Raw genomic sequence first — 15059 nt, forward strand, 5'->3', positions numbered from 1 at the left:
TTTGGTTAGATTAATTCTACCAAAAAGTTTTAAATCTCTTTGGAGCCATTTCTTTAACTAAGATTAGGATTTTGTTGACTATATTAGGTGATTCTCCAAGTTTGATATCTTTAGTTGTATGAATTCATCTTCCTCATCAACAAATATGCAGAGGTTGGCGGGTGAAACCTCACACCAGTGGTTTTTGTTGTCTCTGATCTATACAGTTATTTTTTATAACCATTAAAATTGCATCAGTGATGTACAAAGTTAATAAAGTTTTGTAGTTTTCCATTATTTTTTCAAAAACTGCAGTTCCGTTTTGTATTGTAGAAAATTTTGTAACATTTTTTTTTCCAAACCCTAAGTATTTATTTATTTTTTAATTTAAAGAAACAGTTTAGTTTCTGTTTTTTTGTTTAGATTTAGTAAATTAATACAATCTCAGGTTGTGTCTGACTACTAAAAAAAACTATGTAGTGCCGTGAATTTCAAATCAATTCGGAACCATGCTCACTACTTTCTTTGTTTCAACGACAAATATGATATCAATTTCAGGAAGTTAAAAACGAATTAAAATTAGCGTTTTGCGACGATTATTTATGAGTCCACTGTATTCTGAAGATCAAAACATTGATGGTTTATCAAAAAAGTACATTTAAAGACATTTTTTTTGTAAAAATTGTTGCGACGCAATGCATTGTGGTCTATATTTGCCAATCTAGTGAGCATCGATGCACACTGATTTTTCGTAGAGACTTCTGGGAAATTTCCAGGGCACTGGATTTTGAAATTGTAGATTCAGACAGCACTAGAAAATGGCGAACGCACTATATAGTGCACTATATAGGGGTTAGGGTGGGAATTCGGACATAGTGTCAGTGTCGTCAAGTATGGCTGATAAAATAACAGACTCATGTAAAAGCCAGTGTGGACTGAGAAGTCAACAACTGCAGAGGCACTTGAAAAGTGATGGCTCTTCTAGACGAAAATGACCTGAAGATGGATAACGTCAGAGGTCAAGGTGCTGATGGGGCTATGATACGGGGTACTTTCAGAGCCCAAGGTAAAGAATCCAAAGAGTACACCTAAATGCTTTAGGTACATTGTCTTAAAGTTGGTGGAGTGTGCAAAGTTCAAAACTAAAATTGAACTGAAAACTGAACCAGCCCCATCACAGGCGGGGGCCAGCCTCACCACAGCCGGGGGCCAGCCTTACCAAAGGTGGGGGCCAGCCCCATCACAGGCGGGGACCAGCCTCACCACAGGGGGGGAGGGCAGCCTCACCACAGACGGGGGCCAGCCCCACCACAGCCGGGGGCCAGCCCGATAACAGGCGGGGGCCAGCCCCATCACAGGCGGGGACCAGCCCCATCACAGGCGGGGACCGGCCTAACCACAGCCGGGGGCCAGCCCCATCACAGGCGGGGACCAGTCCCATCACAGGCGGGGGCCAGCCTCACCACAGGCGGGGACCAGCCTCACCACAGGTGGGGGCCAGCCCCATCACAGGCGGGGACCAGCCTCACCACAGGTGGGGGCCAGCCCCATCACAGGCGGGGACCAGCCTCACCACAGGGGGGGAGGGCAGCCTCACCACAGACGGGGGCCAGCCCCATCACAGCCGGGGGCCAGCCCGATAACAGGCGGGGGCCAGCCCCATCACAGGCGGGGACCGGCCTAACCACAGCCGGGGGCCAGCCCCATCACAGCCGGGGGCCAGCCCCATCACAGGTGGGGACCAGTCCCATCACAGGCGGGGGCCAGCCTCACCACAGGCGGGGACCAGCCTCACCACAGCCGGGGGCCAGCCTCACCACAGGCGGGGGCGATGCAGGTCCCCATCTAGAGCTGCAGCGACTGAACAGCAGCCGACCCAGAGGGAGAGGTTCAAGCTGAGGAAGCATCGGAAATAAAAATGAGAATAAAAAGTAAACATACTGATAAAAGCAATATAAAAATAAACAATAAAACATTGAAATAAGGAATATTAAAATAAACGATCATTAATCTAGTTTAAATTCATAAAAGAAGAAAAATCAGATAAAGAAATACAAAACAATACATACGTACGTACACATCCATCCATCCATCCATACTCACACCTACACACACACACACACCCACCCAGAGGAAAGAGGTCAAAACAGTTGGTGTCCTGGGTGGGTGGAGTCTGCAGCTATACGACCAGCCTCCGTCGGACCCGGCTGTCGTACACTGAGTCGAGTCGTTTTCACCAGCCGGGCCAAGTCCTTCCTGTCTGGAGTATCCTCAGACAGAGGATGCTTTCTATGGTGGCTCTGTAGAAGTTTCCAGTAGTTGAGATGAGAGTCCAGTCCCTTAAGTCCCTGATCCAGCCCCTGATCCTGAGCTTGCGTGAAGGACCGCACATTTTCCCGTCAAGTTTGCTTTTTATAAATATCAACTATTGCGTAGAGAGTGGCGTACGCCTTCTTTTGTGCGTACACAACGTTTATAAATGAGGCCCCAGATCTTCCCATCACTGCTAGGCTGTATCAGACTGAAAAATTCAAAGGTACAAGAGCCAAGCCTTTTAGTTCAACAAACAGAATTTCAGTGACAAAGCATGTTAAAAGCAGCAGAGGCATCTATCTGCACTCTGCATGTAACCTTGTCGGCTCTGCTGTTGCCAAGCTACTCCAACATGGAGCTTTAAACTATGCCTTACCTTTCTAGACTCCATCCATTTCAACAGTGTCTCTACCAGTGAAAATCCACGTTGATTTGGTTTTTGCTAACATCAGTTCTCTTCATTCGCTGCTGTCGGAAAGAGGGGTCCCAATCTAGTCTTTCTCTGCTCTGAGTGAAAACCATCATTCAGAGGCAAACTGTGAGGAGCTGTGAGGAAGAGGAGGAGGCAGAAACTCTGCCAGGTTGTTCTGAAGATTCAAACTGGGAAGCACTCTGTGCCTGACTGACTAACTGTGGACAGCATCCCCCCTAGCGATTCAGTGAGAAGCTTCCCCAACAACAAACTGTGGATCAGCAGTGGCTAAAAAAATTGGTTTAAGAAAAAAAGTTTATTTTTAGGGAGACTGGAAATTATTCTAAAGCATTCAGGAACAAGTTAAAGATCAGAAACAACATGGAGGTGCACCAGAAAATTTGGAGGAAGTGTCATCATAACAGTGGGAGGGAGGTGCAGCAGGATGTCAAACACTGTTTCCATCAAGGAGAAGAAAGTGGAGGTGGGGGAGGAGTATGAGCACCTTGGTGTTAACCTGGATGAGAGGCTGGACTGGAGACCCAACAGTGATGCTGTTTTAACGAAGTGACAAAGCGGATTATTCTCTGCGGTCACCTGTTGAGGCAGCAGCATCAACCACTTCAAGAGGCTGAACAAAGTGATGAAAAGGTCTGGCTCTGTTCTGGATGCTGCTCTAGAGCTGATCATCCAAAGAAGGAGCCTTCATTAGATTGAAACCGTGGTGGAAAACCTCCACCATCATCTTCATAACACGATAACTCAAGCGTCTTCAGTCAGAACCTTATTTAGCTGCAGGAGATCTTCCTCACAGCTGTGATGAATCTCTGCAGGATGTGATAAGAAGACTTCATATAACACCTGATTTACTCTCGGATTAATGTTTTTTCTTCAACTGAACATTCTGAATTTGAGATGTCTTTATAATGTGAGGTGTGAAATATGAAACTCAACAGAGGTTTTTGTGTAAATGTTAGCTGTTAACCCCTTTATGCCACATCTCCTTAATTCACAATGTACCATTAAAACCAGGATTCCACTGAAGAACATCTTTTCAAATCTTTGAAATAAAGTCAGACATGAAGGGGTTAAATTACTGAATAATCTGAGGCAACGTTACAGATTAGGGCAACATTAGGCACACAAAGTTCTTGGTTGATCCTTTATTTGGTCACAGAGGTGCGTTCACACCCCTTGAGGAGTTTGGGAATCCTGGAATTTCGTTGTTAATCTGGAAATCAACTGGCTCCAACAGCTACGCTCCCTTTGAAATAAAATAAGCTGACCCCACAAAGGAAGCAAGTGGGTGAAACATCTGGCACCAGAACCGTTACAGCAAAGTTAAAGGAAAAACAAAACAAAGCATCACTTTTCAGACAGACATGACAGCAGTGTGGACTTAAACTCCTGCTCCTCAGCAGCTGTTTCCAGGAGACCCTGAAGGTTTTCTGACTTTACGTTGGCAGACATGCTGCTTTCTTCCCCAAAAAACAAGCTGCTTTTGGAAGGATCCTAAAGAACCGGGGCGGTTCTGAGCTGGGTCAGTGGAGTTCCAGTCAAACCGATTCTTTGATGAGCTCTGGCAGCATCTCAGTGAAACACGCAAACATGTCAAACATAATTATCAGCATGAAGACGTAAAGATGATGTCACATAGCCACTACATACATTTTGAACATACTGCACGGATGAAAATTGGTCCAAAATCACGCAAAGAACACGTTAACCAACGTAAAAGCCACACGATACTCCAATTGTGCATGATTATTGTGCTGTTTATTTGTAATTATTTGGTGTGTCAATTACGTAAATTTAGCGTGTTATGTGTACGTGATATAAAAGTTATACATCGATGGTACATGCATTAAAAGCATGTGAGACATGCGTGGAACAGTTGTGGAAAGCCACAAATCTGCCTATGCATCTCGCAAAAATCACGCACGTAGAATGCGTAGAATTTATGAAATGACTGTGTTATTCTCAACCAACCAAAACTGTGGAACAGTGCAAAACGGAGCTCACATAAAGACGCATCAGCTGACATCTTTGACGGACATCTGCGCACATTGTTGAACGACAAACGCAAGAAACACTTATGAATGATGTAGATCACGCATGGATTACAGAGGAAAGAAATGTCATATGTGGACAATAAGCAAAATGGAAGTAGTGGCTGTCTGACACGGCCTTAAAACTGGAAGTCCATCAGAGCCTGACTGTTTCAACATAAAGACCTAACTTGTGCATTTGAGCCTGAAGTTGTGCATCTTTGTGAGCCAAACTACTTCACATTGTGTTTGGTCCATTAAGAACAGGTTTTGATAAAAACAACTGCATTTCTGTTCATGTTCCAGGTTTCAGTCATGAAGATCTTTGTGCAGGATGGCGTCCAGCGCCCAGACTCTCAGGTGCAGCTGAAGATCTGAAGCTCAGACATAACGCTGCATTTAACAGGAACAGCTAAGGAAAATTCCAAAGTCCTCCTCCTCCTTACAGAGATCACACCACACACTGGTCATGTGATCGTCTTATGCTTCAGATCATTTTGCGCCACAGCTGCAGTAAAACCAGAAGAGGTCACCTGAGCCCATTGTCTTCCTCAGCAGAGATGAAGGGGGACATGTGAGCGTGTGATCACCCTGCAGGGATCCGACCCAGACTCAGATGAGCCGCCGGTTGTCCAGGTGATCATACAAAAAGGGCGCCCCAGATTGTTTGCTTGTGCCATTTCCAGGAAAGCTCCGCCCCCCACAGATCACAGCGAGGTTTCACAGGAAAAGCTGACAGATGGCTCCAGGAGGACTGTCCTGGTCTTTATTTCTTCAGGAGGGGGCTGTTGGAAGAAATTAGCAGTTTCTCAACAAGTAATCAGCAGAACTTTACCTCAGGAGCACAAAGAGACCACAGGGTCCTGTTGTTTGGTCCAAACCAGAGTTCAGATGAACCTTCAAACCTGCTAAAGCAGGACCATTACCAGAAACTGGCTTTGGATCTGACTAAGATCAGCTCTTGACCAGACTATAACCAGCACTGGACCAGATAGGGGTCAGGCCAAGACTAAACCTGGGCCAGACCTTGATCAAATCAGGATAAGCTCTGAACTAGACCAGGACCAGACCAGGAACAGAACCAGCACTTGATCAGACCTAAATCCAGTTGTGTAAATAATGCGCCATGAGTTAAAACCCATTCCTGCACTGTAGATAGTGTATGTAAACACTGGACACATTTTTTTAATTCCCGAGAATTTTGCTTGTTTTTGGGAAAAGTGTTTTGAAAAATATTTATGATTCTTTGAACTCGTCATTGTGACTCAGAAAAAGTTCTGCTTAATGTCGTTTTTACGAATGTCATGAATCAATTTGTCAGGGAGGGCTCACACAGAGACATGAACGCTTTCACTGCACAGATTGACCTTTCAGGGTTCCTGCTGAAGACAGAAACAAGCTGAAGAGGCCCTTTCTCTGCAGACTCACCATCTGCAGCTCACTGCTCACAGCGCCGCCAGCTCCCACGTTCACGCTGTGTCTCTTCAGGTCCGACTTGATTAAAGCTGGAATAGGAAGGCAGGCGGCAGCTTTAGCATTTTCTGTGACAGGCACGCACATGTGCACATACACACACAGCTCACCACTGAGAATAGCTCCCCCAAAGATCCAGGCGCACAGGAAGAGATTTCCAGTGAGTGGGTCGTAGTCTGTGGTCAGTTTGCCCTGAATGAGAGTGAATAGGATCCCAAAGATCTGCAAATAAACACACACAGGAGACATTTACAGCTTATCTGAAACACGTCTCTTGGCTCCTTAGAAGACATCTCTTTTTACAAAGTTCAGAATAGTTTCAGACAAAATTAGAAGATCTTCTGCAGGTAAGACACGTACCTGAGCAAAAGCATTGAGGAGGCCAGAAGACGTTCCTTCAGACTCTGGGTAAGTGATCTCTACTCCAAACTCGAAGCCGAGTGGTAAGTATCCCGTCATGAAGAAGCTGAAACACAGGACCATTTTTCTGATGTCAGTTTTGTGGTACAGGGGGGTCAACCGCTGATAGGACGGAGGTTTGCGGGATCGGCTCCCGCCTCTGTGTCAACGTTTCATTGGGAAGACACTGAATCCCACGTTGCCCATGGTGGTTATAGGTCTGTGCCAGTGTTCAGCAGTGGACCCGCCATCACCGAATTTCCCAAGCTGGGACCAACCAATAAGGTATCTTTATCTGATCAGTGTATGAGTGTGTGTGGATGAATGGGACTCTGGGCCTTGATCAAAATAGAATGTATCCGTCTTTTTCCTTTACATCTCCCATTTGTGAGCTCCTGATTTATGAAAATAAGAAAACCACATGCTTCATGCCACAGCTTTTATATTTAAGAGGAGAACAGACTCAGAACCTGTTAGTCCAGTTTTTGTTCAAGCAACCGACATCCACCCACAGCATTTGAATAAAAAAATAAAACACTGTTCAGTTCATGTTCAGTTAAGAGTGTCTGCAGAAATGTTGCCTAAAATCCTCATGTTTGAACTCCTGAAGGAGATCTTCAGGAGGTTGGGCAGAGAACCAACGTTAACCGTTCATCATTTTCTACCTAGTTATAAAAATGACATAAAACAGAACTCTGCTGTATATTAGAGACTAACATTTTGTCAGGAATCCCATGGGTCACGGGATTCCTGTGGGATGGTAGTCATCCGTTTCACTAACCACAGAGTTGGGACGCTACAGGTTAAAATAGTGGGGCCAACCAATAAGCAAGGCAACAAAACAGTAAAGACAGAGCCTTTTTTAGTTTTCTGGTAATAATTTAAGCCATTAAAAATGCACATCAACCAGAAGACCCCAGTGCTTTTATTCACGGTTTCTCTCGCTGTAATTCTAAGTGCAGCAATGGAGGGAGCCGCCATCCACGGCTAGTTTGATTAAGGAAAAATTGACATAAGAACAACAAAGACATATCTATAGTTCAAGGAGCTTGTAGGAAAGTTGGATATATTGAGTCGAGTGCGACGGTGATACCACGTCATGTGAAGCTTGTGGAACACGTCTTATCATAGTAAAGTACACCAGTCTCTTTGGGATTCCTGAAAAGAAACTTACAAAGCAAATTCAGGAAAGAATCAGCCAAGCATCTCTTTGTTCATCCAACAGATATTGACCTCACATGTGAAGTTTTGTCTTCACATCTGCCGCACATCTTCACAAAAGAGCTCCATAAAATGTGGATGCATTTTTGTTCCTACACAGCAACATAGAAACTGCACTTATTATGTAAAAACATGTTGGATGAAGATGGTTAACATGTCCATTAAAAAAATGTTCAATGAATAAGTCAAATGCAGTTTTATGTTTGATTTACTGGTAGTCTAACTATGGAAGACATGGTGTACTGGTATGCAAAATCTAAACAAACTGACTCATCTGCTTTTAAAAAGGATGAGAACAGATAAAACAACATGTAATGGGTTGCATGGTGACCATATGGCTCTCCAGTCAACATGGCTCTCCACTACATCCTGCACCACCTCGACTCTGCAGACACGTATGCACAGGTCCTTTTGTGGACTTTAGCTCTGCATTTAATACCATCATCCCAGAGCTCCTCCACCACAAACGGTCCCAGCTCACTGTGCCTCTCCCCACCTGTCAGTGGATCACCAGTTTCCTGACTGACAGGAGGCAGCAGGTGAAACTGGGACGCTTTAGATCCAGCATCCGGATCCTTAACACTGACACCCCCCAGGGGTGTGTTCTCTCCCCTCTGCTCTTCTCCCTCTACTGCAGATCAGGAGCCCCCCCTGTGAAACTCTTGAAGTTTGCAGACGACACCACAGTCATTAGGCTCATCCGGGACGGTGATGAGACTGCATACAGAGGAGAAGTGGAGCGGCTAGTCCTCTGGAGCCAGAACCACCTGGAGTTGAACCTAGCAGTGGGGCGCGGTGTCGCAGTTAACCGCATGTCCCCTGCAGACACTGTCACCTTTCTGCTAGCCATGAAGCCTGACACCCATGAAGAACGCGGGGCAGAAGGCTCCCCCTTTGTTTATACAGACACGTAAAATTGTGCTGCACAAAATAGTTAACAAACAAAACATGTAGTGACATTCATAGAAATCTAACAATGAACGTTCATGTTTGGTGTTACAGAGTGAACGAGAACAGTAATAACCCCCCCCCCCCCCCCCCCCCCAACACAAAATCCTCCGGCAGGCGGCCGTGTCGTGTCTGAAACTGCGCACGTGTGTGTAAGTAGAGGGAGCCGCGTAGAGGGGGTGAAGGAGAACAGTAATAAAAGGTTTCCCCCAGAAACCCCTGAAGTCTGAACACAGGACTAGCAGAAAAAGTACATTATCAGCAAAGATGAATGTTTTCATTGTTTATTATAGTTCCAATCACGCAGCAAATGCAGAACTTAAACAAAAAAAAACTTTAAAAAAAAAGTGCAGTGATGCGGTTATCTACCTTATAGTACTTTCTTTTTATTATTTATCCTCTTCTGTCTTACTCCTTTAAACTTTTTTCACATCTTTCTAGTTTGCACGAGAGCACAAGACACCGAAGCCAAATTCCTTGTACATGCTCTGTACTTGGCCAATAAAGCTGATTCTGATTCTGATATTAAAGAAAAAAACATTAGGGATGGCCACAGGAACAGAAGTCATTTTGAATGGAAGTGGGATGGGAGTGGTAGTCATACTAGCAGCAGCGGGATGGGACAGGATTACTTTCTGTGGGGGTGGGACCAGACAGGACTGTCAGCCTCTTTCATCTTTGTTTTCATTCTATAATCCTGGACTTACTGGTAATTTTCTATCGGGGTTTGAACTTTGAGAGTTAAACAAGAGAGGACAGTGTGAGAATGTTCATGTCTGTCTGAGAAAAGTGCAGAGTGTGGAGTGAGATACAGCCTTAAAACATCCATATCTAACTTTGTGGATTTCATATTTTAGAATGTGACTCCTGCGATAATTGAGGGACCGCTGTACGCACAAAGACAATAAAACTACGAGGAACATACCCCAGGAGCCCTGCAGTGAAGAACACCAGGTAGATGTCCACCTTTAAGGTGAATGTGAAGACCAGCATGCTCACAAAGGACAGAAGGTACACAACCAAGGTGGTGGACCTGCGGCAGAGAAAAACTTCAAACATTATCTTTGTACTAATCAATGTCACCTTCCAGAGAAACACACACATGCTGACACACTGAAGTATAGAGTGGGGGAGCAGTTAAGAAGCACTGATGATGAAGTGTCAGACTTCCTTATCAGGTCGTTGGGACTCTGTCTCTGTGTGTGTGTGAGTGTTTACTTGTACGTCTTGGTGTGGTCCAGCCACACCCCACATAGGATGGAGCCAACCATCCCGGCAATGACCAGAGTCAAACCGATTCTTCCAGCATTTAGTTCCTGGCCCTGATCCTGGTGAGGTGAGCAGACAAGTATCAGAGAAATGTATCAGATCTTTGCTCATGTCTGTCTATATGTATTTTTACCCTTGTGTGTGTAAGTTTTCATGTCTGTCAATGTGTTTACACGTGTTTGTGCATGTGTGCCCAAAGCAGCAACATGACGCTTGAACTATTCGTTCCATCAAAGTTTTCATCTCCCTATCTTTGTTCGCCCCTACACACACACAGCTGCCAAAGCAGAACCTCCTACGGTCCAAAAACATGCCTCTCAGGGTAACTAATGACTCTAAATGGCCCCTAGTTGTACATGACTAGGGTTGTGCCGATGGACGATATCATCGTCCATCGTGATGGGTGACTGACATCCCGATGGAGAGACCACCATCGTGATGCCACGCCCCCGCCACATTGCGCGTCGACATCATAAGCCGCGGTTACATGTACAAAATATCCTGATGGGATCAATGGTCGGATTAGACTCCAACCGTGTACATGGGCCCAGAAAAATGTTTTCAGAATATAAAAACGTTCACTAAGGTCACAATTTCGGTCGGAATAAATCATTCGCACACGCGCAGTATTCGCACATGCGCAGTTTGAAAACCGGAAGAGGATACAACTTCCGCCGAGCGGCTTTTTTTCCAAACTTTATTGAAGGTAACAATTCAATACAAAACGATAACAGCGGCGAGCGGCTATATACATTGACATGTCAGCTCGGTAAAATACGAGACGATCTTCTAAACGTGCTTTTAATAATGTTACGGTTATTATGAAACACCTGTTCGCTCATCATTTGAATTTTAATCCGTGTGGTCAGTGCTTTTTCTGAACGTAGCCAGGATTAGCAGTATGCTAACACGGGCTAACAACATTAGCTTTGGGTGGCGCTGCATACTGTGAATAACATCAGCCTTTATTTAGTCGGGACACAACTGGAAACACAAATCCACGTGATTGTTTGAATGTTTTCTAAGGACTGAGCGACATTTCTGCTTTGAAGCTCAAACCGCTGTGTGTCTGCTGACGATCCGAGCTGTGCTCAGACACACACTTTTAGACCCGGTTCTGAGTTCGGTTGCTTGTACCCCTAGAGCTGCGGGACGGATCGCAGTCTTAAATCTCCCACACATACCGCTCATGTACCCCCCCCCCCCCTTCCCATCAAACATAAAGCTGTAAATCCGCCCTCCGCCGGTCCACTTCGCTAGTTAAGTGCGGGAGCGGACTACTTCTTTTCTATTTTGCTTGTTACTTTTTCTGTTAAAGTCACTTCCCTCAGTTTATACTGGATCATCCCGGATTAACCATTAGTTGGGAAATAAAATGAAAAAAGCAAAATAACGAATAGCAGTTATATAAGAACGAAAAATGTAAAAATACCCCCCCCCCCGACGATGTCATCGTCCATCCCGATGGTTGACAGCAAACATCGTCAACGGCCAAATTAGGGGACATCGCCCAACCCTATACATGACAGTGTGTGTGTGTGTGTGTGTGGCCCTGCAACAGATCCCACCTTTGCCCAGCAGTAGCTGGGTTGGCTCCAGTAACCCCATTACCCCAAAAGGAATTCAATGGGGGGCATAAGATGGATGGTCTTACCACATAGCAGGTCATGATCATCTGGTTGAGGAGAGTGGAAACGGAGTAGAAGGCTCCTGTCAGGATGCCTGAAAACAAAGCAAAGAGCTTTGGATCAATGGAGATTCTCAGTCGTCCAGGTCATGTTAGCAGGATTCGGTTTTTCAAAGCAGTTCCTCCAGACTCGAGGCTTCTTCAGTTCTCAACTGCACCTCTGCCTCCATTAACAATGTCGGATTTAGCACAATTCAAAAATAATGAAAACCTAAACTGTTTACTCCAATTTGTTTCTTTATAGCTCATTTATGGCACTGAGGAGCTCTGTGAGCGTTCTCCCCTCAGGAAAAAGTCTTCCAGGTCTAAAGGGGAACCTTATTCATGATCTCCTTAAAATGCAAATGAGCTGTCAATCACAGAAGGTCTAAATCCATTTAGAAAAAAAAAATATTTCAGCATTTGATCTCCAGTAACATCACCTGCTGCCCCAGGCTACACTTCAACCTGCTGATTATTGCAACGTTACAGAGCTGGGCAAATGTATGTCATAGGAGAGCTTGGAAGGTGCTAAGGACAGCAGTGAATGCAGCACGTTTGAACCCCCAAAACAGAAATTTGGCCCGTTTGGACCAGTGCAAGGTGGGTTCAGCCACTCTGATGTTCAACCACAGCCTCATTCAAACCTACGTCTGCTGAGTCGGCAGGAGTCTATACTTGACCCCTGATCCGGCTCAAAGTAAAGCCTAATCTGTTGATGAGACAGTGTTCTAGTAAATGAGTGTCATGTGAAATGTCTCTGTTTGACTTGCCGTAGCTGATGAGCAGCAGGATGAAGGCTTTGTTCTTTACCAGATTGATGATGGACTGTTTGTAGGAGTACTCCTCCAGCAGGTCTGGTAAGACGGCCTGAGCTTGGCTCGGGGGCAGAGGAGGTCGGTCCTGTATGACTGTGGGAAACATCTGAAGTTAGAAGCGAAGAGTCACCAAAGAGGAAGATTTTCCATGTGAAGGACAGGAACACCTTCAGCTGCCCCCATGGCTCCTTAACCTGCGCAGAAGGGTGTCAGGTATGCCCCCATGTGAAAGTCAGCCGAGTCACCCTGTGCTTAGCTTTCAGCTGGGCAGGAGGAACAGCAATCCTCACAGCCCTTGTGGCTGCTTTTGGTACTACATTTGAGGTTCTGTCCCAAACAGAACCTCTGTTTGGAAATCCGTCCGATAATGGCACGGTTCACAAAAAATAATTGTGTCAAAGCACAGAACAGAGTGATCAGTCAAAATCCCACCTCCCTCATGCTTGTGCACGCAAACGTCCTGTGCAGCACACCTGACTAAAGCAGGTGGGAGTGTAATAATGAGGGCACCTGTGACGGTGAGGATGAAGAGCAGCGTAGACACAGCGGCGGTGCCATAGAACATGATGCTGATGTTGTGACCCGTCAGGTCCACATCGTCAGTTGTCGGAACCAGAACTGGAGGCAGCAGGAAGCCGATGGCGGTGCCCAGCTACACACAAGAACAGCAGGGGGGTGACTGTTGTTCTCACACAGTTTTGGCTCAAAATGCAACAAAACACCAAAGATGATCAGAGTCGGTTGGTTCAGAAGAAACTCGCAGCACTTCAAACCTGTTGCACGCGCGCCCCCTTACCTGGTTTCCGAGCACGGCTGTGGCGCACGCGGTGGAAACCTCCCGAGGTCCGAACCACACCGAGGCAACACGGGACGGCAGCCCGAGGATAAAGACCTGCGCCACGGCGCAGACGACCTGCGCAGTGACAGTGACGCCGAAGCGCTCGGGGTTCACGCTGGCGCACTTTAGCCACGCGCCGGCGCAGTTGAGGCCGGCTCCCAGCATGGCCGTCAGCCGCAGCCCCCGCCGATCCAGCAGCCAGGTGGCTGGGAAGATGAGCGGCACGTAGGCCACCATGTAGACGATGGAGAGCCAGTCCACCTGGCTGTTGCTCACGCCGTAGTAGCGCGTGAAGACGTGTGCGATGATGCTGTAGTGGATCCACTGGAACGCGTTGACCAGCGAGGACAGGCTGAACACGGCCAGAACCGCGAACCGCTTCAGGTACAGCCGTGTTTCTAGTCGCGTCTCCACCTGCGCCTCCACTTCGCTCCCTGCTCCCCCTCCATTGGGCAGCATCGCTTCTCTTTCATCCGAGGGGGGCTCCTGTTCACGTTCAAAGCCCGGGAGCGTGTCTAAGCCATCCGCTCCTCCAGCCGGCGGAGCTCTGACTGTCGGGTCTGCCTCTAGCTCAGCATCTTCTGGTTCGGGACTCTTTGTATCGACGGTGATGTGGTCCGGCGCGCCGGCATCCGCGCGCAGGTGCAGGTCCTGCATGAGCTCTCCAGCCACCATGGTGCCGCTTTGCAGCGCCACCTCCGGGAAGTGGAGCGATACCTGGCGGCGGCACGGTGAGGGGGGGATCCGTTGTCCTTCGGCAGTGATGCCCGGACAAGCAGCTCAGGCGGGCTGCCCCATCAGATCAGATCCACGTCTTTCACCACCCGGCTTCCTGTGCCGGCACGGCGCGCGCTCCTCTGAGCTGACGCACGGCCCTCCAATGCTGAGTGGCCAATAGAAGAGAGGCGGAGCTGTCTGCGCGTGCACGAGCATTAAGTGATGACGCAACAACGAAGCAAGTTCGATGTACTCGTTAACTGTACTTAAAACCTTTTTATTTTTTTCATGAACTGTCATTCTTTATTTCACAATAAGAAACAATCCAAATGATGTTAACCACAGTTCTGCACAAGAATGAAGTTCTAAAACCAGGAAATGTGATAAAAATACAATATTTAAATCTAAAATAAATGGAGTAAAACTCATTTATTAAAAAATATGAATAATAAAAAAATCCCGAAAGGAAACAATAAACATCAAATGTCTTCAAACAAGACGAAAATCCTGCAGAAAACTCCAGGGGTAACGTTCGCTGTGGGGCAGACACGCCACGCGTGGCCCGCCCTCCCACCCACAGAAGGTGCAGCATTGTTCCACGCACCACGGAGGGGACCTGCTTCACTGCAGGCTCTCCGAACTGCAGGGAAAGGAGAAGCAAGGGGGCTGCACCCAGTGGCGCAAAAAGTTTATTTTTATTTTTTCTGTATTGGAACTTCAAAGGATGATACACACATTTACATAACTACAACAGAAAGAAATAAAAGGAAAAGAATAAAATAAAAATAAAAACATTACAATTAGAATAGGGATTGTCATACAACATGTGATCTTCAATGAAAATGGACAGTTTTATTGCGTTTTTGTTTTTCATGAATTTCAGTGATTTAACATATAAACGGATCTCTTTATTAAATGTATTAAATAATGGTTTGGTTTTTGAAAATATGCTCTTACA

At 46.2% G+C, this 15059-nt stretch overlaps 1 protein-coding gene across 1 annotated transcript; it reads right to left on the reverse strand.

Annotated features, from left to right (window-relative positions):
* Nucleotides 1-3852: 3852 nt before the first annotated feature.
* flvcr1 (feline leukemia virus subgroup C cellular receptor 1) lies at nt 3853-14264 on the reverse strand. Its single transcript, XM_011493123.3, has 10 exons — nt 13343-14264; nt 13057-13198; nt 12502-12639; nt 11717-11784; nt 10012-10121; nt 9719-9826; nt 6586-6691; nt 6336-6447; nt 6181-6257; nt 3853-5537 (listed from the first exon to the last, which is right to left on the reverse strand). Exons 1-10 carry the CDS (start codon nt 14057-14059, stop codon nt 5460-5462), a joined length of 1656 nt encoding a protein of 551 aa, XP_011491425.1. The 5' UTR covers nt 14060-14264; the 3' UTR covers nt 3853-5459.
* Nucleotides 14265-15059: the final 795 nt, after the last annotated feature.

Source organism: Oryzias latipes, chromosome 24 (assembly GCF_002234675.1).
Source record: "Oryzias latipes chromosome 24, ASM223467v1".
Classification (NCBI taxonomy): Eukaryota; Metazoa; Chordata; class Actinopteri; order Beloniformes; family Adrianichthyidae; genus Oryzias; species Oryzias latipes.